Consider the following 22017-nt stretch of genomic DNA (forward strand, 5'->3'; position numbering starts at 1 on the left):
GGGTTATCAGGAACAAAAATGCTGCTCCAGGAAGGAAAGGGATCCCAAGGCTTTCTCCAAAGCCAGGCCTTGACCTGGGGGCTGGAGCTGGGTTCCCACATGGGGGTGGAAAAGGCCAAAGGATGAACTGGGCCGAAGGTTGAGCTGGGCCTAAGGATGAGCTGGGTTGAAGGATGGGCTGGGCCTAAGGATCAGCTGGGGAAAAGGTTGAGCTGGGTCTAAGGATGAGCTGCGCCTAAGGATCAGCTGTGCCAAAGGTTGAGCTGGGCCGAAGGTTGGGTTGGGCCGAAGAATGGGCTGGGCCAAAGGATGGCTGGGCCTAAAGATGAGCTAAGCCTAAGGATGAGCTGGGCAAAAGGTTGAGCTGGGCCCAAGGATTGGATGGTCTAGGAGTTAGGCCTAAGGTTGAGCTGTGCCGAAGGTTGAGCTGGCCTAAGGATGAGGTGTGCCAAAGGTTGAGCTGGGCCAAAGGATGAGCTGGGCCAAAGGATGAGCTGGACCAAAGGATGAGCTGGGCCTAAGGTTGAGCTGTGCCAGAGGATGGGTTGGGCCGAAGAATGGGTTGGGCCTAAGGATGGGCTGGGCCCAAGGATGGGATGGGCTAGGAGTTAGGCCTAAGGTTGAGCTGTGCCAAAGGGTGTCAAAGGTTGAGCTGGCCTAAGGATGAAGTGTGCCAAAGGTTGAGCTGGGCCAAAGGATGGGCTGGGCCGAAGAATGGGCTGGGCCCAAGGTTGAGCTGGGCCCAAGGCTGAGCTGTGCCAAAGGATGAGCTGTGCCAAAGGATGAGCTGGGCCAAAGGATGGGCTGTGCCAGAGGATGAGCTGGGCCTAAGGATGGGCTCGGCCCAAGGTTGAGCTGGGCCAGAGGATGAGCTGGGCCTAAGGATGAGCTGAGCATAAGGATGAGCTGGGCCAAAGGATGTGCTGTGCCAGAGAATGAGCTGGGCCTAAGGATGGGCTGGGCTGAAGATTGAGCTGGGCCTGAGGATGAGCTGAGCATAAGAATGAGCTGTGCCAAAGGTTGAGCTGGGCCTAGGGATGGGCTGGGCCTAGGGATGAGCTGATCCCACTCCAGATCAGGCCCCGCCAGGGATGGATCCCCTCAGCCCCTCAGGCCGTTCCCACTGCAGGACAGGAGAGACTCGGGAGAGGGGGGACCCTGAGGGGAGCAAAACGAGGAATTCCTTCCCTGGCTTCCATTGCTCAGCCCTCCCTGGGGAAGCAGGAATCCAGCACACATTTTTGGGGAGATAAATCCCAGCATTCCAAATAAATCCCACCATTCCAAATGTTCTGCTTCTCCTCTGCCCTTCATGGGGAAGCAGGAATCCACCTCACATTTTTAGGAAAATAAATCCCATCATTCCAAATAAATCCCTCTGGCCTTCCTGGGGAAGCAGGGATCCAGCACACAGATTTGGAAAGATAAACCACATCATTCCAAATGTTCTGCTTCTCCTCAGCCCTTCCCAGGGAAGCAGGGATCAGCACAAATTTTTAGGAAGATAAATCCCATAATTCCAAATAAATCCTTCTCCCCTTCCCAGGGAAGCAGGGATCCAGCACACATTTTTAGGAAAATAAATCCCATCATTCCAAATAAATCCCTCTGGCCTTCCTGGGGAAGCAGGGATCCAGTACACAGATTTGGGATGATGAATCCCAGCATTTAAAATAAATCCCATCATTCCAAATAAATCCCATAATTCCAAAATGTTTCTACTTTCCCCCGGCCCTTCATGGGGAAGCAGGGATCCAGGACAGGTATTTGGGAAGATAAATTCCATCATTCCAAATGTTCTGCCTCTCCTCAGCCCTTCCCAGGGAAGCAGGGATCAGCACAAATTTTTAGGAAGATAAATCCCATAATTCCAAATAAATCCCTCTGCCTTTCATGGGGAAGCAGGGATCCAGCACAGGTATTTGGGAAGATAAATCCCATAATTCCAAATATTCTGCTTCCCCTCTGCCCGTGTCGGGTGTGGCCCCACCCTGGAGCTGCCCCAGCCCTGGGACACAGCACGGGAAGGGCCTGGAGCTGCTGGAGCCGTTCCAGAGGGGCTCAGAGGGATGGAGGCTGGCAGAGCTGGGAATGTTCAGCCTGGAGAAGATTTGGGGTGGCCTCACTGTGGCCCTCCAGTGCCTGGAGGGAGGAAAGTGGCGCAGGGACAATTCACAAGGACACAGGGAATGGCTTCCCACCACCAGAGGACAGGGTTAGGCGGGATATTGGGAAGGAATCCTTGAGTTTCCCAGAGACACTCTGGCTGCCCCTGGATCCCTGGAAGTGTCCCAGGCCAGGCTGGACAGGGCTTGGAGCACCCTGGGACAGTGGCAGGGGTGGCACTGGGTGAGCCCTTCCCACCCAAACCATTCCAGGATTTTCCCCCAGTGCTGGACATTCCCTTGGTCAGGAATTTCCCTACACTCAGCTGGCTGTGTCCCCTCCCAGTCTTGTTTCCTGTCCCACTGGAAGCAGGAAAAGCCTTGAGGTTGCACAAACCTTAGAAAAATACTGAAAACATCCTGCTGTAAACAGCCCTGCACTCCAGCACAGACAGGTCCTGTGAGCAAAATTAAATAAATATATCTAGGCTCCAGCCCAGCCCACACCAGCACAATCCCTCCTGGAAAATCAGCTGCGGGGGGAAAAAAAAAACAAAAACAAAAACCAAAACAAACCATTATATCATTTACAAGATATAAATAGATTGGCTGGAGAATGCCAATGCACGTGCTCTGAGAAGTTTGTCATAAAAGATTCAAGGCATCCTCAGTGTTTAAACCCCAAAAACCAATTTTTAATTTGATTTTGTGGCCTGGAGAGGGAGCAGCAGCAGCTCTGTCCCATCATGGAGGTTTACCCTGGGATGGGACTGTCCAAGGTTAGGAAAAAACTGGATTTTATCCATCATTTCAACCTGCTGAGACAGAGGTTTCTGCTCCAGTTCCTGCTCCAGTTTCCAAGCTGGCAGCTGGATGTGGAGTTTGGAAAGGGAATTTGGATATGGAGGAGTTTGGATAGGGAGTTTGGATATGGAATTTGGATATGGAGGAGCGTGATATTCACACACCCTGTGAACAGAGACAAGCTGTGAGACGAGCAGAGAAGAAGGAAAACCCAATTCTGATCTTGCTTGCTGTGCCTGTGCTGTGCTAAAGTAGAATGCAATGTGGAGATGGTTTAGCCACAGTGAGGATGCTTTGTTCCCTTGGCCTGTCAGGGCCAGGTGTGTGTGTGTGTGTGTGTGTGTCTGTGTGTGTGTGTGTGTCTGTGTGTGTGTGTGTGTGTGTGTGTGTGTGTGTGACTGTGTGTGTGTGTGTGTGTGTGTGTGTGTGTCTGTGTGTGTGTGTGTGACTGTGTGTGTGTGTGTGTGTGTGTGTGTGTGTGTGACTGTGTGTGTGTGTGTGTGTGTGTGTGTGTGTGTCTGTGTGTGTGTGTGTGACTGTGTGTGTGTGTGTGTGTCTGTGTGTGTGTGTCTGTGTGTGTGTGTGTGTGTGTGTGTGTGTGTGTGTGTGTGTGTGTGACTGTGTGTGTGTGTGTGTGTGTGTGTGTGTGTGTGTGTGTCTGTGTGTGTGTGTCTGTGTGTGTGTGTGTGTGTGTGTGACTGTGTGTGTGTGTGTGTGTCTGTGTGTGTGTGTCTGTGCGTGTGTGTCTGTGTGTGTCTGTGTGTCTGTGTGTCTGTGTGTCTGTGTGTGTGTCTGTGTCTCTGTGTCTCTGTGTCTGTCTGTGTCTCTGTGTCTCTGTGTGTGTGTCTCTGTGTGTGTCAGACTGTCATGGGGCAGTCAGGAGAGAATCAGAGGTGAGTTCTGTTCTGAGCAGTCGTGAGTAAGAGTGAGGGCATGGCAGTTTCAGTTTAGGTACAATGTACATGGTACAGTATCATAAAGTAATAAACGAGCCTCCTGATGACGGAGTCAGATGCATCATTCTCTCTCCCCTCTGTTGGAGTCACCTTTGATTTACCATGGAGGAGTTTGGATTGGGAATTTGGATTTAGGGTTTGGATATGGAGTTTGGACACAGAGTTTGGATATGGAGTTTGGATAGGGAGGAGTTTGGGATGTGATGTGGAGCAGTTTGTTTGGGACATGAAGCATTTTGGGATGTGAGCAGTTTGGGATGTGTCGTGGAGCAGTTTGGGATGTGACATGGCGCAGTTTGGGATGTGACATGGAGCAGTTTGTTTGGGATGTGATGTGGAGCAGTTTGTTTGGGACATGAAGCATTTTGGGATGTGAGCAGTTTGTTTGGGATCTGTCGTGGAGCAGTTGGGGATGTGACGTGGAGCAGTTTAGGATGTGACATGGCGCAGTTTGGGATGTGACATGGAGCAGTTTGTTTGGGACATGAAGCATTTTGGGATGTGAGCAGTTTGGGATGTGTCGTGGAGCAATTTGGGATGTGACATGGCGCAGTTTGGGATGTGACATGGAGCAGTTTGTTTGGGATGTGACGTGGAGCAGTTTGGGATGTGACGTGGAGCAGTTTGTTTGGGATGTGACATGGAGCAGTTTGTTTGGGATGTGATGTGGAGCAGTTTCCTGGGGATGTGACGTGGATCTGTTTGTTTGGGATGTGGATTTTTGCAAAACCCTCACTTTCTCCTCCACCCCACAGCTCCTTTTAAGTTGTGGTTCAAGGGGAGGGGAGGGGAGGGGAGGGAGGAGGGGAGACAAAGGGAGAGGAGAGCTCTGAGTTCAGACTCTGCATTCACTGTTAATTTTCCCTTGTTTTTCAGGCACTGGGCTGGCAGGGAAGGAGGTTTGATTTGACCTTTCCCCTGCCTGCTCAGAGGCTGGGAAGCTGCCTCAGGAAAGTGAAAGGGAGAAAGGATGAAAAATCCACCTGCTGGCCCTGAGCACCCCACAAACCCCAAAACTAAAGCAGGCAAAGGGAGTGGGGACAGAAATCTGAGCACCTCTCACTGCAGAGGGGAAACTGAGGCACAGAGGGGCAGAGTGGCTTGCACAGGCTTGCCCAAGGAAGGTGCAGTGGGGAATTGAAGTTCACAAAGTTCGCAGCTTGCCAGAGCTTTTTTTTTTTTTCTGTTTCAAAGAGGAACTTGGAATTTATGAGCCAAATAATTCGTTGGTCAGGAGGAAGGGGGGGGGGATGGTCAAAATTATCATGCGGCCTCAGAGCCCTGCCAGGCACCAAAACAGGCAGGAGGCAGCACAGAACTGAAGGTAAAACTGGATGGTGGTGTTCAAAAATAAAACACGAATGGTCACGTACCCAAGCAGCTCCCCGGGGTGTGCTGAGGGCCACAGCCCTGACAGAGACGCTCTGGGAGGGGAGATTAGAGCCTCACACAGCCCCAGTCTTTGAGAGAGCTGGATATTGAACAAAGGAAAGCTGAGTCAGAGGGCATAGGAACCTTTTGAGGTCTGGATGTCAGGTGAGCCAGAGGAGGAGTTACCCATTAACTGATAAGGCTCAGATTCCCCAGTCACCCATTTACTGCTCATTCTCCATGGGAATTTCGTTCTTCTGACTCCTTTCTCTCCCCACCCAGAGGGCAGGAGTTCAGCCAAGCTCCTGCTCCAACCCTCACACTCATTTTCTTCTCCACTTGCAGCAGAACCGAGCAAGCCAGGGGAGGATTTAAGACCCCAAAACCGGAGGGTCCCCCCTTCTTCTCACCGTGCTCAATTTCCCCCCAGCGCTGTGCTGGGGTGCAGCCTCCTGGCTCCGGGGCACTCCGGGTGCAGAGGGAGCTGCGGCACAAACAGCCTGGGGGTGATAAAGGCTGGAGGTCTGGCCCTACGAGATAAACACACATCCCTTTCTCACTTGTGGCCAGAGCCTGCCCAAAACCCACCTGAAATGAAAACCACGGCGGTTTGTGTGGGATGGGGATTCCCGCAGGGAGAGGGAATGAGGTGTCTGCCCAGTGTCCCACTCCTGGGGATGGCTGGGGACTGGGAGAGGGTGATCACCCTGAGCTCTCTGCACAGCTTCAATCCCACTGAGCTGCCTTTGTGCAAATATTCCCCCTGTGGTTTGTCAGCACAGATAACCCGGGGATGGGTTATAAACGGAGAGACTGAGACAGAAAGATAAAACCCTGTGGCTTTCCAGGAGGATGGGGTGCCAGGCTCTGGATGCTGAGGGTGGCCTGTCCCTGCTGGGATGGCTGTGGAGCAAACTGGCATGTTCCACTTCCATGTGGAACACATCCCGATTTTTCCTGGCTGAATTCAGGCACAGCAGTTCCCCAAAGAGCATCAAGTTAATTTTTCAGAGAGGATGGATCTTTCCCCATCCCATTTGCACATGGATTAGCATTGAGCTGCAGCCCTAGACCTAAACCTCGTTCTAGTTCTGCTCTAACTGAGAAATGAATCATTCTCTGAGGACTCCGATGATTTCAGCTGCAGTCAGCGGTGCCCAGAGCACAGGACACATGGTTTTGGTTAAACAAAAGGCACACATACTTTTTGGGGCTTGTAATAGAAGCACCCACCCAGGAAACGAGCAGGAAGTTTATTCCTCCTCGAAATCCCATTCCTGCTCCATTAATTGTGGCACAGCCAGGCTGAATAATTCCCCGTGCGAGGAGACAACCCGGTGGCCGTGGCTTGTCTTGCCATGAGCGCAGCCCCCAAGGAGAAGGTGCTTCCCAAATATCCACATCCAGAGTGGATTAGCTGTGATCCTCCTCATCCAGCTGAATGCAAGGAGCCTTCCTGCCCTTCTCCCAGCCTGGGGTGCTCAGCAGCTCCTTGGCATGATGGAAGCACCGAGCACTTTGTTTGCTGAGCTGCATTTTTCATGCCTTGGTGCTGGGTGCATTTTTCAGGCTGTGTCCTGCAGATTTCCCTGCCTGAAGGGAAAAGCAAAGTTAAACCTGCTTTTCTACACCCTCCGATGAGTCACCGGGGACGTGACAGGAAGGTTACTCACAGGGATTCAGTGCACTGCTAGCAAAACATTAACAGAGTTCTGTGCCCCAGAATCCTGCATCTTGCACGATTTGGGTTGGAAAAGCTCTCTTGGAGACCCTTTGGGTACTGGAAGGGGTTCTGAAGTCTCTGGTTCCTGTCCTTCCTGAAGCTCCTCTAATGCTCCATTCCAACACTCCCGCCATCTCAGTAAAATCAGACTTTTCTTGGAATCTCAGTGAAATCGCTTTTCTTGGAATTATGTTTTCTCACACACACGCTCCCCTGATTGCGTGCAGCGCCAGAGCCGTTTGTGCAACAGCAGAAAGTCCAAAGATTTAACTTTTATGGTTCTTTTCCCTTTGCCTTGGAGTTTTGTCCCAAAACCAAAAAAAAAAAAAAAAAAAAAAAAAAAAAGGACCTAAAAAAAAAAAAAAAAACAACAAAAAACCGCCACACAATGGAAAAATACCAACTACGAGAACTTCAATACCAACTACGAGAACTTCCCAGCTCTGGCGACTTTTTTGCAAGGCTGCCGTGCCTCCTCTGCGCCTTGAACCTCACCGGAATCCCACGGGATTATCCACTTAGCACCCTTTTCTCAGAGCACAAAACCCCGCGGCTCTGCTCGCTCCAGGCCGGTGAGTGATCGGAAAAAAATGCAAGAGGAGCAGCAAACACGCGGAGAAATCATTCCCTGTGTGATTCGGGTGTTTCGAAACTTCTGCGGTCGCTTGAGCGGCGAGCGAAAATAACGAGTGGCTAAAACTGAAAGGAAGGGGAGCAGCGAAAGCCAATTCGGCTTCTCGGGCACAGCAAACGGCGCACGGGAGTTTAAGCGGTTTTCGAAGAGAATGAAGGAACACGCCTGGGGGACAGCCCCAGGTCAGCCCCTTCTTGCACCTCAGTCAAGTCACGCCCAGCTATAAAAGCTCCCGCTGGGCAGGATTGATTCATTCGGTTCGGCGTCCTGGGAAGAGACGGTCGTCCCCAGAGCCGAGTCCGGACCTTGCCCGGGCTGTGCCCGCTCCGTGCCCGCCCTGCGATCCAGCGCGCTCCGCTCGCCATGCGCTGGCACCGACGGGGCCGGCTCTGCCTCTGGCTCTGCCTCTGCCTGGCCGCGCTGCTGCTGCTGCTGCCCACGGTCAGTGGGGACGGGGCCCGTGGGGACCCTCGGGGAGCGCGGCCGGGGGGGTCCGCAGCCCTGTCGGGGCTGCGCGGTGCTGTCGCGACATGCCCGGACTTGCCGCGCTGTCGAGGGGCTCGGAGCGGGACGGGGTCCGGGTGGGACGGGGGCATGGGGGGTGTTCGGGGGGCTGCCCTGGTGGGGCTCAGCCCGGCGGAGGGGGCTGTGTGTACGGGGGGAGCCCCTGGATGGAGGGGAGCGGAGTGGGGTTACCTGCGGAGGGCGGCGGAGGGGCCGCGCCTTTGCTGCGATTGCGGGGGAAGGGCTGGCGTGAGTCGGGGGAAACTGAGGCACGGAGGGGCTCACCAGCTCCGGGGGGCGTGGGGGAGGAGCTAGGCCGCTCACCTGGCCTGGAGGGGACGGGGAAAATGGGGGCGGTGGGGCTCAGCTGGCCCGGGGGATGGGGGAGTGGAGGCCATGGGGCCAGGGGGGTCGGATGGGCAGGGGAAGAACAGGGGGGTTCGGATGGGCAGGGGAGGATGAGGAGGGTTCGGATGGGCCGGGGAGGACCAGAGGGGTTCGGATGGGCAGGGGAGGATGAGGAGGGTTCGGATGGGCAGGGGAGGACCGCTGGTGTTCGGATGGGCCGGCGGACCAAGGGGGTTCACCTGGGCACGGCACAGCGGGGTTCGGGGTACCGGCAGGATGCCGGGGGAGGGCGGATGCCAGAACCTGGAAGGGGAATTTTTTCGATGGGAAAAGCGATCTCAGCCTCCCGGCTCCGAGCACATGGCCCCGGGGGGATTGCGACGGTGATAAAAGGCGGCAAACTGGACCCGACGCGCATTGCCGAGGCCGGGGAAGGGGATTTCCACTCCCTGCGCTCCCGAGCAGTGTTTGCCATTCCGTGCTGGCATCTGGTGACACCCTTTGGGATGTTTTAACACGAGGAATGCTCTCGGAGCGGGAATGCAACTCGCCCAGACGATGCCCAAACCCTCAGCGCGGGGGTTTAGGACACAAAATTCCACCTGGGCGTATCATGTTTCCCCGTGGATTAGATGTTGTAGAGTTGGGGAATACCTGAACTCTGTTGTCGCTTGAAGTCAGGAGGATCCTGCCGTGAGTTAGGGATCCTGCCCTGACTTGTATCCCAGGGCTGGCCTGTAACCCACGGCAGTGCAGGAGCCCATGGGCGCTGCTCCCCGGCTGGAATTACATCAGCGCTGCCCAAAACTGGTTTGCAGAGAGAGCCTCTCATCCAATTCATTCCCTACAGAATTTATTTAGACTGGCCTGGTAAAGTCAAGGCTTAAACCCATTCCCTAAGGGCACGCTGGTAAGAGCCTCAGGGTTTTAAAAATTTTTTAATCCCATTTTTTGGATGAGAGGGATGGTGAGCTGCTCGGTGGGGATTCACATGGCATATTGGTGGCGAGATATTGCATCATGTCCTGTCTCTTGCCTCATGGCTGGACACCGGCCATCCATTTGATGGATCTCTGAGCTCGCTGGAGCTCAAATTCTGCTTGCTTTGCGGGAATTCCAGGGGAAAATCCCACCTTGTGTCCTTGGAGCAGGTGACTCAGGTGCCTGCTTTTATCCCGGTTCTCTTGCTGCCCTCAGAGGCTGCGGATGTATTTCATCCTTTTCATCCTCTTTCATCTCCAGGGTTCAGCCAGGGCGGCAGGGTCCAACTCCTTTTGGGATCACCTCAGGAGAAAAACAAATCGGGGATGGAAGCAGGGGAAGTTCAAAGTTTGATGGTTTCCCGAGCTTTTTCTCCAGACTTATCAAGTCTGGAGATTCCCCCAAAGAGGAAAGGCTGATAAAGGATTCCTGTGCCTCTAATTCTTCTGCCTCCAGGCTTTTTTGAGTTGTTTACTGTGGGTGAAAACTCCTCCAACTGATAGTTTGGTCAGGGATGGCAGCGGGGTGCTGCGGGCTGATAACCTTATCATGCACGTGTTGTGTTCTCTGTAAATGTGAAAAATGCCAATGACTTGTTTTTAAATTTTTAAAAGTTTAATAGTAATAAAATGGTTATAAAATTAGTTATACAATTAGAGTAATAATAATTTGAACTGATAGTTTGGTCAGGGATGGCAGCAGGGTGCTGTGAGCTGATAACCTTATCGTGCACGTGTTGTGTTCTCTGTAAATGTGAAAATGCTGAAAAATGCTGATCAGTTGTTTTTAAAATTTTAAAAGTTTAATAGTAATAAAATGGTTGTAAAATTAGTAATACAATTAGAGTAATAATAATTTGGACAATTTTAATTAGGACAATATGAGACAATAAAACCAAAGAGTTACAGAGGTACGTTTTTCTGGGCGACACAAGCCTGAAAAAGGACACCCCTTAACAAAAGATTAACCCTTAAAAACAATAGCCTGTTAAATATTCACACACTTCATACGATGCATAAATTCCATTCAAACACAGGATTCTGTCTGGTCATTATCAACTTCTCCCTCTTAATCCTAACGGTGTCTTTGGCGTCTTCGAGGAGGGAAGAATTTTGTTTCTTCTGATAAGAGGGCAATAAATTATTTTTCTCTGAAAGATTCAGGTGTCCTGTGGCTGCTATTTTGCTGCAAGTCCTTTCTTTTAAAAAGACTTTCTTTTCTTTAAAAAGAATTATTTTTTCTTTTAAAAAACTACCCCATAGCATAGTTTCTATTTTAAAATTTTTTATAACCTAAAACTATATTTAACACACTACTTAAGAGAATTAATACAGCATTACTTTCTAACACAGCACATCTAATATCCATTATAATATTTGCGAAAAGCCGATCATAAAACACGCATTTTTCACAGTAAAGAAATGAAATCCTGTGGCTGAGGGGCCCTCCCAAACTGCAGAAAACGCTGTGGTGTGGCTGTGATCACCCTCACAGTGTGGCAGAGTTCAGGTGGGGAAGAAATATGGATTTTTTTCCCCCATGGAAGGGATAAATTGTCCTTTCACTCCCAGGATTTCCAAGACCAGAATGGGTAAAGCTGTTGTGGCTGGAACTCCTCAAGTGGATAAAAAATTTTACAAACTTGCAAACATTCCTAGCTGGAGAAAAGAGGAGCAGAGGCAGATACAGTAGAGCCAGAAGGTGTTGGAGGGACATGGATTTGATTCCTTTTGAGTCAGGGTCAGGAGCTGGGCCCATTCCTGGCCTGGCCAGGGCTCTGTGGCCTGGTCGTGTTGGGTGTTTGTCCTTAAGTTTTAACTTTCATATTTTTCAGACTCTGTGCTGCCTAGGTGTGCAGCTCTGAGCTTCATATTAAGTGTGGCGAGCTCTCTCCACAGAGCAGCTAGACAAAACAACTCCTTGTCTAGCCAAGGACAACCCATACAAGTTTCAGGCCCAAAAGCATAAACAATGGTGAACTGAGAGAAAAACAGAAATGATAGGACTTTGTAATGTAAAGATTGGACAGTTAACTCCACAATGCTAATGGACCAAAACTTATAAAAGTGAGAGACCTCGTGACTGGTCGTCCATTTTGTGACCATTTTGCTTCATCTTGTGTGCAGCCCTGGCTGGGCTCTTGTGCTGCCCAAGGTGCATCCACTGAGGATATTCTTTTTATAAATCCCTGCTTTATTTTTCTGTCCAGCCTTCCCAAGGCATGGGCCTGGCTGGTGGAAGGTGGTAAGGTGGTTTGTGGTGTCACCATCAAGCAGCCCCGTGACTTTTCCAGTTCTGCTTTTCCTGTGGCGGGAAGCTCAGGAGGAGGAGGAGGCAGGAACACTCTATTGTTTCGGTGTTCTAGGCAGCTTCTGACTCATGGCAGAAATATTTGCTTTAAATTCACCCTCCAGTGTTGGGGAGGGGAGGGGAGAAGTGTCTCAGTTCAGCCCGGTGAGGTTGCTTGCGACATGTCTGTCCTCCTGCCGCCCTGGTGTGAAAAATGCAAATCGCTTGTTTTTAAAATTTTAAAGTTTAATAGTAATAAAATGGTTATAAAAATAGTAATGCAATTGGAGTAATAATAATTTGGACAATTTGAATTAGGGCAATATGAGACAACAAACACAAAGATTTACGGATGTCCGGGTACCTTTTACTGGGCAGCACAAGCCCGAAAAAGGACCCACGTTAACAGAGGATTAACCCTTAAATGCAACAGCCTGTTGCATATTCATACACCTCATCCATGATGCATAAATTCCATTCAAACACAGGATTCTGTCTGGGCAGTGTCAACTTCTTCCTCTGAATCCTAACAGAGCCTTCAAGGTGGGAAGAAATTTGTTTCTTCTGATAATGGAGCAATAAATTATTTTTCTCTGAAAGATTCAGGTGTCCTGTGGCTGCTATCTCACTGCAAGTCCTTTCCTCAAAAAAAGTATCCTACATAGCATCGTTTCTATTTTAACAATTTTTATCACCTAAAACTATATTTAACACACTACTTAAGGGAATTAATACAACATTACTTCCTAACACAACACATATAAAATTCTTTCTAATATTTGCGAAAAGCCAATCATAAAATATGCATTTTTCACACTGGTGAGCTTGGGGCAGGTTTATATCCATGGATATCCAGCTTTATATCCACAGATATCCATGGAGCAGCTCTGTGCTGGCTCAGAGGCCGATGGGGTTGTCCCCATTGGGGACATTGAGGTGCCCCAAAGCCCCCAAAGCCTAAGGGGACAAACGGCCATTCCTGCAGAGCATTGTCCCCATCAGGGTGGAAGGATCTGAGGCAGCACAAAAAGGGTGTGGAGAGCTGAGGGAAATGTGACTTTTCTTCCTGATCCTCAGCAGAATAACAGGGAAAACAGAGTGACAGCCCAGGGGTTTGTGCTGGGCACCGGAGCCGCCTTCCAGCCTTGACACGGGGCTGTTTCCTGCCACAAACCCTTCCTGTTCCCAAATATCCCCTTCCACTGGGGCTGTTGGTGCCCTCGGAAACTGGGGGAGGAAAAGGGTCCCTCAGAAACTGGGAAGGAAAAGGGTCCTCCTCAGAAACTGGGAAGGAAAAGGGTCCTCAGAAACTGGGAAGGAAAAGGGTCCTTCTCAGAAACTGGGAAGGAAAAGGGTCCTTCTCAGAAACTGGAGGAGGAAAAGGGTCCTCAGAAACTGGGGGAGAAAAAGGGTCTTCAGAAATTGGGAAGGAAAGAGGTTGTTTTCAGAAACCAGGAAGGAAAAGGGTCCTCAGAAACTGGGAAGGAAAAGGGTCATTCTCAGAAACTGTGGGGGGAAAAGGGTCCTCAGGAAACGGAAAGAAAAAGGGTTCTCAGAAACTGGAGAAGGAAAAGGGTCTTCAGAAACTGGGAAGGAAAGAGGTTGTTCTCAGAAATTGGGAAGGAAAGGGTATTCAGAAATCGGGAAGGAAAAGGATCCTCAGAAATTGGGAAGGAAAAGGGTCTTCAGAAACGGGGAAGGAAAGAGGTCCTTCTCAGAAATTGGGGGAAGAAAAGGGTCCTTCTCAGAAACTGGAGGAGGAAAAGGGTCATTCTCAGAAACTGTGGGGGGGAAAAGGGTCGTCAGGAAACGGGAAGGAAAAGGGTTCTCAGAAACTGGAGAAGGAAAAGGGTCTTCAGAAATTGAGAAGGAAAGAGGTTGTTCTCAGTAATTGGGAAGGAAAAGGGTCTTCAGAAATTGGGAAGGGAAAGGGTCCTTCTCAGGAATTGGGAAGGAAAAGGGTCCCTCTCAGAAATTGGAGGAGGAAAAGGGTCCTCAGAAATTGGGAAGGAAAGAGGTCCTCAGAAATTGGGGGAAGAAAAGGGTCCTTCTCAGAAGCTGGGGGAGGAAAAGAGTCCCTCTCAGAAACTGGGAAGGAAAAGAATCCTCAGAAATTGGGAAGCAAAAGGGTCCTTCTCAGAAATTGAGGGAGGAAGAGGGTCGTTCTCAGCAACTGGGGAAGCAAAAGGGTCGTTCTTAGAAATTGAGGGAGGAAGAGGGTCGTTCTCAGAAATTAGGAAGCAAAAGGGTCGTTAGCGACTCTTTGCCCTGCTGATACCCAGGCAGGCAGAATTCCCCTGCAAACCTCCACATCTCTTCTTGGCTTTGCCAAGGAAAACCTGGCCCTGTTTTGTGGAGGGTGCCTTTGGCTGAGGTGGCTCTGAGCCATCCCAAAGCTCCTCTCCTGCTTCACTGGGCACAGCAACTCCCATCCTGCCCCTTCTCCCCTTGCCCAATGGATTGGGGTGGTTTTTAACCCGAGGTTTTCTGTATTTTTTTAGCAGGCAGCCCCTTGGGAAGCCAGTGCTGTTGCCCTGAGGAAGAGAGACAGCTTGGATTCCTTGGATCTACGCTGGGAAGATGATTACTACAGGAAAAGCAATGGTGTCTATTGCAAGAAGTGCCCTGCAGGTGAGATGGTCTCAGCACTGACCCCACCTCTGCAGCCTCTCTGTGCTCCTGTTCCTGTCCTGAGGGGCAGCAGAGCTCCAGCTCTGTGCCCACCCTGAGCTGCCCTGGCCCAGCCTGAGGCCGTTCCCTCTGCTCCTGTCCCTGTGCCCTCCTGGCAGGAGCTGGGCAGAGCCACAAGGGCCCCCTGAGCCTCCTTTGCTCCAGGCTGAGCCCCTGCCCAGCTCCCTCAGCCTCTCCTGGAGCTCCCTGTGTGTTCAGAGTTTCCCTTTCCCTTCAGGCACCCACCTTATCAAGGAGTGTGAGGAGCAGGGAGGCTCCAGCACGTGTGAGCCCTGTGGACTCGGGGAATACATGGAATATCCCAACACCTTCCCGTCGTGCCAGGAGTGCTCCAAGTGCAGGGAAGGTACGAGCTGGGGGGAGCAGGGCTGGGTCCAGCTGAGCTCTCCCAGAGCCCAGTGTCACCTGCAGTGTCCCCAGAGGGTGGCTGGAGCTGCCACATGTGTTAAAGGCCACATCCCTCATGCAAAGCTTGGGCTGAGGCTCCACGGAGAGCAGGAGGATGAGGCTGCCAGCAGCACTGGCAGCTGCTGGTGGAGTTTGATGCAGGCACTGCTTTTCCCTTGTGGGGCAGGAAAAGCTGGCACTAACAGCAGGGAGGGACCTGGTCCTGCCTGAGGGTGGAGCCAAGGTGGAGCTGTGTCCCTTCTGTCCCACAGATCAGGTGGAGCTGAGGCCTTGCCAGCCCCAGAGGAACACGGTGTGTGCCTGCAGGAACGGCACCTTCTGCCCCCCGGAGCACCCCTGTGAGATGTGCCAGAAGTGCCAGCCCAGGTGGGTCAGGGGCTGTGGTGGTTATTGGGGCAGATGAAACAGGAAAGCCTTATAAATAGGATTGTTTGGCAAAAGATTGTGAGAATATAGAAACTATAAGTGAGATTGAAATGAAAGCAAGCTTTCAGATCCCTCAGTTACTGAGCAACTGGAAAACAATGGTGTGTCTGAACTGAAGGTGATCCCCTTTTGATGGAACAACACCCTCTGCTTGCAGACAGCTCCAAGGCTCAGAGCAGACCCTACAGCTTGGCAGAAGGGCCCAAAGAGGAGTTTGTAGGGTTTAAAATGTAACACAGTAGGGGAATGTAATGATTCTTATAGGCTGTATGGAAATGCTGTAGGATTTTTATATTGTACTAGATTGGTTAGTGAGAATCAGAATATTCAACACAGAAGAAGATTTATTGTATTGGAACGGGAACTTTGCCCTCTTGCCCCTTTTACTCTCTTACCCTCTCATCCTCTCTCCCCATCTCTTCTCTCAGGCCTGCTCTGAGCTGTGGCTGCAGCTCCCAGCAGGGCCCTGCACCCAGGCCCTTTGCAATAAACCCCATATTCTAATCCTAGAAGATTCATTGTATTGTGACAGGAACCTTGCCCTCTGATCCTCTCTTTTACTCTCTCTTTCTCTCTTTACCATGCTCTTGCCTTCTCTCTACCTCTCTCTCCCTCTTTGGGGCCTGCTCTGAGCTGTGCCTGGCAGCTCCAAACAAGGCCCCTGCACCCAGGCCCTTTGCAATAAACCCCAAATTCCATGACCAGAAGAAGATTTATTGTATTGTAACAGGAACCTCATCCTCTTTTACTCTCTCTTTACCCTCTTTACTCTTCCTCACTCTCTCATCTCTACCACGCTCTTGCCTTCTCTCTCTTTACCCCTCTCTCCCTGTTTGGGGCCTGCTCTGAGCTGTGCCTGGCAGCTCCTAGCTGGGCCCCTTTGCAATAAACCCCAAATTCCACGCCCTGGCTGCAGAGATCTCTCGTCTCCATCCATCCCAGCACTCCTACAGGTGGCTCCTGTGGGGTTTGTGCTGCTGAGCCACAGCTGCTGAGCCCTCCCTGTGTCCCCTCTCCCAGGTGTCCCGACGGTCAAGTGGTGCTGAAGCCCTGCACACCCACAAGTGACCTGCAGTGTGGTCCTGACACGGCCACCTCCCCCTCCTGTGAGTGGGGCTGCTGGGGGAGGCCTGAGGGATGGGGTGGGAGCTGCTGCTGAGGGTAAAGCAGGAGCAGCTGCTCACACCCTGCTTTGTCTGCTTCAGACCTCACGGGTGGCAGCATTGCAGGGATTGTGACTGGGACTGGGATTGGGATCGTGATGATTGGGATTGCTGTCTACTGCTGCTGCAAACACCACTGCAGCTCCCCAGGTGAGTGCAGGGGACCCCTGGAGCACCCACCTTGGCCAGGGGCTCTGCCCTGGTGTGGGCTGGGTGGACAGAGAGACCCCAGGAACACCCACCTGGTGTGGGAAGAGAGACCCCAGGAACACCCACCTGGTGTGGGAAGAGAGATCTTGGGAACACCCACCTGGTGTGGGCAGGGTGGACAGAGAGATCCTGGTAACACCCACCTGGGGTGGGCTGGGTGGGGAGACCTTGGGAACATCCACGTGGTGTGGGAGGAGAGACCCCAGGAACACCCACCTGGTGTGGGAAGAGAGACCCCAGGAACACCCACCTGGTGTGGGAAGAGCGGGAACAGACACCCCAGGAACACCCCAGGAACACCCACCTGGTGTGGGAAGAGAGATCTTGGTGTGGGAAGAGAAACCCTGGGAGCACCCACCTGATGTGGGAAGAGAGATCCCAGGAACACCCACCTGGTGTGGGCAGGGTGGGAACAGAGACCCCAGGGGCACCCACCTGGTGTGGGAGGGTAGGAAGAGGGTCCTGCCTAGGCAAAGAGGGATCACAGCTCTCTTTCCATTTTCCAGGGGATCGGAGCCCCTCGTGCACGAGGCCCTTTGAAATTGTGGTGAGTTCCTGGGATGGCAGAGGGGAATGGCTCTGGTTGTGGGCTGGGGTAATGTCCCCCATTCCCTCTTGCTCTCCACTTGGCCAGCAGCTCCTGGGAAGGCCAGAGGGGCAGGGAGATGAGTTTCATCCAGAAGTTTCTGGGAGGGCTGGAGGAGCAGGGGGATGAGTTTCATCCAGAAGTTTCTGGAAGGCTGGAGGAGCTGGGGATGAGTTTCATCCAGCACTTCCTGGGAAGGCTGGAGAGGCAGGGGAATGAGAGTTATGCAGCTGGGAAGGCCAGAGGAGCAGGGAGATGAGTTTCATCTAGCTGGGAAGGCTGGAGGAGCAGGGGAATGAGGCTCATTCAGCAGCTCCTGGCAAGGCTGGAGGAGCAGGGAGATGAGTCTCATCCAGAAGTTTCTGGAAGGCTGGAGGAGCAGGAGGATGAGTCTCACCCAGCAGTTCCTGGGAAGGCCAGAGGAGCAGGAGGATGAGTCTCACCCCCAAGTTTCTGGAGGGCTGGAGGAGCAGGGGATGAGTCTCACCCAGCAGTTTCTGGAAGGCTGGAGGAGCAGAGGATGAGTTTCATCCCTGCAGGGTTCTGGTAGAGCTGGGCCAAGCAGAGGAGGTCTCTGGAGGTGCTCTGGGCAATTCCAGCCCCCTCCTCAGTGCCATTAACACTGTCCTGGTGGCAGTGCTGGCACATCCAGGATCCACAGTGTTGATCCCAGGGTAGGGCTGGGCTGTGCTGGCCCAGAGCTCCTCCAAGCTCAGGATCCATGCCCTAGGATCCATGGCAGGCTCCTGCCTTCCCAAACCACCACAGTTTGTGTTTCTCCCTTGCCACTGAACTCCAGTTTCAGAAGCTGCCGTGGTGCAAGAGCAAGAGAGAGAACAGTGGGAGAGAGGACAACATCCCCAACGAGCAGACAGAGAGGGAGCAAAGGGCAGCAGAGAGACAGGTACGTGAGTGGCACCCCTGCCCGGTGTGCCAGGCCAGGATCTGATCATCCTGGGGTGCTTCCAGGGCTGGGCTGCTCAGGGAGATGGTGAAGGGTCTCTTTGTGGGGTCAGCATGGCAAAATCTGCTTGTGGGAGTCGAGAGAGTCCTCGGAAGGTTTAACGCTGAGCAAACACAGCTCTGGTGTCCCCATCTCGGGGGCCATTGCAGAGGGGAAACATGGATGTCCTGGGGGTGGGTGTGATCAGACAGGGATGTCCTGGGGGTGATCAGACAGGGATGTCCTGGGGGTGGATGATCAGAGATGGATGTCCTGGGTGTGATCAGACAGGGATGTCCTGGGGCTGGGTGTGATCAGACATGGATGTCCTGGGGGTGGGTGTGATCAGACAGGGATGTCCTGGGTGTGATCAGACAGGGATGTCCTGGGGGTGATCAGACAGGCATGTCCTGGGGGTGGATGTGATCAGACAGGGATGTCCTGGGGGTGATCAGACAGGGATGTCCTGGGGGTGGATGATCAGAGATGGATGTCCTGGGTGTGATCAGACAGGGATGTCCTGGGGGTGATCAGACAGGGATGTCCTGGGGGTGGATGATCAGAGATGGATGTCCTGGGTGTGATCAGACAGGGATGTCCTGGGGCTGGGTGTGATCAGACATGGATGTCCTGAGTGTGATCAGACATGGATGTCCTGGGGCTGGGGGTGATCAGACAGGGATGTCCTGGGGGTGATCAGACATGGATGTCCTGGACATGGGTGGTGATCAGACAGGGATGTCCTGGGGCTGAGTGTGATCAGACATGGATGTCCTGGGGCTGGGTGTGATCAGACATGGATGTCCTGGGGCTGGGGGTGATCAGACAGGGATGTCCTGGGGCTGGGTGCTGATCTCCTGCCCCAACAGCCCTGGGACAGAGGGAAAGGGTCTCCAATCCCCATTAATCACACATTGCTGCAGGGGCTTGGTGGGTGCTGTAGGACACTGTCATTGCAGCAGTGACACTGTCATTGCAGCAGTGACACTGTCATTCCAGGAGTGACATTGTCATTGCAGGAGATGCTGCCAACTAAGAGTGAGAGGCCCTGGAGGACTCTGGTTCCTCCACCAGGGACTGAACCCGTTAAAGGTGAGTGCTGGGGCCCGGGGGATGTGCTGGGGCTGGGACTGCTGTCCCTGCTGCCCGTGCTCTGAGCTGTCCCTTTCCCCTCCAGCGCTGAGGGACACCTTTGACACCTTTGCGGAAAAAGTGCCCGTGGACTACTGGAGGAGATTCGGCCTCAGGCTGAACCTGCTGGAGATTGACATCCCCACGGGCCGGACCCCGGATGACTTTTACAACATGATGTGCAGGTGGCACAACAGGGTGGGCTCCAAGGCCTCTGTGAACACCCTGCTGGACACCCTGGAGCGCCTCAAGCTCGGTGGGGTGGCAGAGAACCTCTGTAAGACCCTGGTCCAGGAGCAGGGCTTTCAGTACGAAACGAGCTGAAGGAGCAGCTCTGCAGCTGTGAAATACCCAGAAGAGTCCAATTGTAGCTGTTTATAGCTGGCCTGTGCTCTTCTGCTCTTGAAGCCATCATGAGTTCAGCTGAGCCAGGAGGAGCTGATCCTCATGAGAAGCACAAGCCCCAGGCTCCCCTCTGCTGGAGTTACGATGTTGGTTCTTCCTCGTGGAATCCGAGCTGGTTTCTTGATTTCACTGAGTCAACACCAAGAGTTCAACTAACTTCAATCTGCTTTGGATCATCTCTCTTGGAAGCATTGGTACTACCCAGATTTCTTTGGGATCTATGCAGAGAAGGGTTTTTGGCATCCCTGTGCTTTTGAACTGGATCATCCTTGATCTTCAAAGGATTCCTGGCATCATGAATGGCTTCTGCTTCTAGAACATCTCTAAGTAAGCTTCATTCTGCATGCTTGGTGTTCTGCAAGCTCAGCTGGGATCTTGGGGTGCTTTTTGTCAGCTAAATTTTTAGGTTTTGGGTTTTTTTTGTTTTTGTTTTTGTTTACATGGTTCTGCTTGTTCTTAGGAGCCAGTTTAAAACTGTGCTTGGAGGGGACGGGGGGAATGATTGATTTGCACAGTGGACACTGGGGTGGCCTGGGGAAAGGGACAATGCAGGGGTCACCCAGCCCAGCCCCCTGCCAGGACCAGGGATGTCTTTCTTTCCATGAGGCTGCTCCAAGCCCCATCCAGCCTGACCTTGAGTCTTTGCCAGGATGGGGCAGATTATCGGGGCAGCCTTTCTGTCAGTGTTAGTGTCATTTTGAAGGATTTTTTTTGGTTAAATTTAATATAATTTATTATCTCATTTCATTCTAAGCCATCCCCGTTCCTGGCACTCCAGGCCCTTGTCCAACTCTCCTGGAGCCCTTTTAGGTACTGGAAGGGGCTTGAAGGTGTCCCAGAGCCTTCTCCTCTCCAGGCTGGACAATCCCAGCTCTCCCAGTCTGGCTCCAGAGGGGCTCCAGCCCTCCTCTGGATTTGCTCCAGGACTTCCACATCCCTGTGGAGGCCCCAGAGCTGAGGAGAAGGGGAGGATCCCTCAGGTTACCCCATGGCTGTGGGTGGCTCTGCTGCCCCTGTGTGTGCCCCAGCGTGGAGGGGTGAATGCACTGAGTGTGAGTGTGCCCTGGTACCTCCTGCCCATCCCGACCCGGGGGCAAATCCTCAAGCACTGCACCTCACACAGAGCTCAGGGACAACCCAGCTGGGAAAACAGCTGGGAAAACCACTGGATTACTTGAGCTGCCACCCCAGTCCATCCCCAATGTGATGGGAGGGTGCTGAGCACCCTCCCTGCTGCTCCCATTCCCCCACCCTCCAACAAGACAAGCAGAACTTTTGTACTTATTTATTTAGCAAGTGTAAATATTACATATATTAACTTGAAACTTTTTATAAAAATATTGTTTTTGTTATGCATGGTTGTGTGTTTTTTACAGAGCTCTGGCCCAGCCAGTCTGCTTCTCCAGTTCTGTACATTTGTTTATGAAGGGATTAATTTAAAAAAAAAAAAATCCTGATTTTTCTCGTCTGGTTTGATTTGTTTTTCCCCCCAGAACTCTGGTGAGGGGTCCCAATGGCCACCAAGCTTCAGGGTCCCAGTGGGCACCAGCTGCTCCACGTGGCACTGGGCACTCAGCCCAGGGAATTAATGCTCAGCCACCCCACCAGGGATGGTCCCCAAGGGTCCTTTGTGCCAGGGAAAGCCCTCAGCAGCCATGCTGGCCTTTAATTACCCAGATCAGAGCCTTGTGCCAGAGCAGGGGGTGCCAGTGTCCCCGTGCCAGAGCAGGGGGTGCCACCGTCCCTGTCCCAGAGCAGGGGGTGCCACTGTCCCCGTGCCAGAGCAGGGGGTGCCACTGTCTCCGTGCCAGAGCAGGGGGTGCCACTGTCCCCGTCCCAGAGCAGGGGGTGCCACTGTCCCCGTGCCAGAGCAGGGGGTGCCAGTGTCCCCATGCCAGAGCAGGGAGTGCCACTGTCCCCGTGCCAGAGCAGGGGGTGCCAGTGTCCCTGTCCCAGAGCAGGGGGTGCCACTGTCCCCATGCCACAGCAGGGCGTGCCACCATCCCTGTCCCAGAGCAGGGGGTGCCACGGTCCCCGTGCCAGCTTGGGGGGCTCCAGCTCCACCAGCCAGGGCTCTGTGTGTTGCAGTAGCTGTGTTGCAAATCCATGCAGTGCTTAGTGACAGAAGGGCTCTGCTCAGCCCCCCAAAGGCCCCTGCAGCTGCTCCCCAGCCCCTGCACTAAAATTCCATGTTCAGGAGCGTGGGGCTGGGGCGGGAAGCAGGAGCTGCTGTTGAGCTGCCCGCAGGGTTCGTGCCCTGTGGGCATTGCCCTGTGCCCCCTGAGCATGCAGACCTGGGCACATGCAGGTTCAGTGCCAGGGCTCGAGTCCTGACCCAG

At 52.8% G+C, this 22017-nt stretch overlaps 1 protein-coding gene across 1 annotated transcript; it reads left to right on the forward strand.

Moving 5' to 3' along the window:
• The first annotated feature begins 8123 nt into the window (after window positions 1-8123).
• LOC131094759 (tumor necrosis factor receptor superfamily member 10B-like) lies at window positions 8124-21998 on the forward strand. Its single transcript, XM_058042308.1, has 10 exons — window positions 8124-8174; window positions 14217-14346; window positions 14624-14752; window positions 15066-15180; window positions 16261-16346; window positions 16446-16553; window positions 17120-17160; window positions 17999-18103; window positions 19162-19234; window positions 19320-21998. Exons 1-10 carry the CDS (start codon window positions 8124-8126, stop codon window positions 19595-19597), a joined length of 1116 nt encoding a protein of 371 aa, XP_057898291.1. The 3' UTR covers window positions 19598-21998.
• Window positions 21999-22017: the final 19 nt, after the last annotated feature.

The sequence above is a fragment of the Melospiza georgiana genome, chromosome 31, assembly GCF_028018845.1.
Source record: "Melospiza georgiana isolate bMelGeo1 chromosome 31, bMelGeo1.pri, whole genome shotgun sequence".
Lineage (NCBI taxonomy): Eukaryota > Metazoa > Chordata > Aves > Passeriformes > Passerellidae > Melospiza > Melospiza georgiana.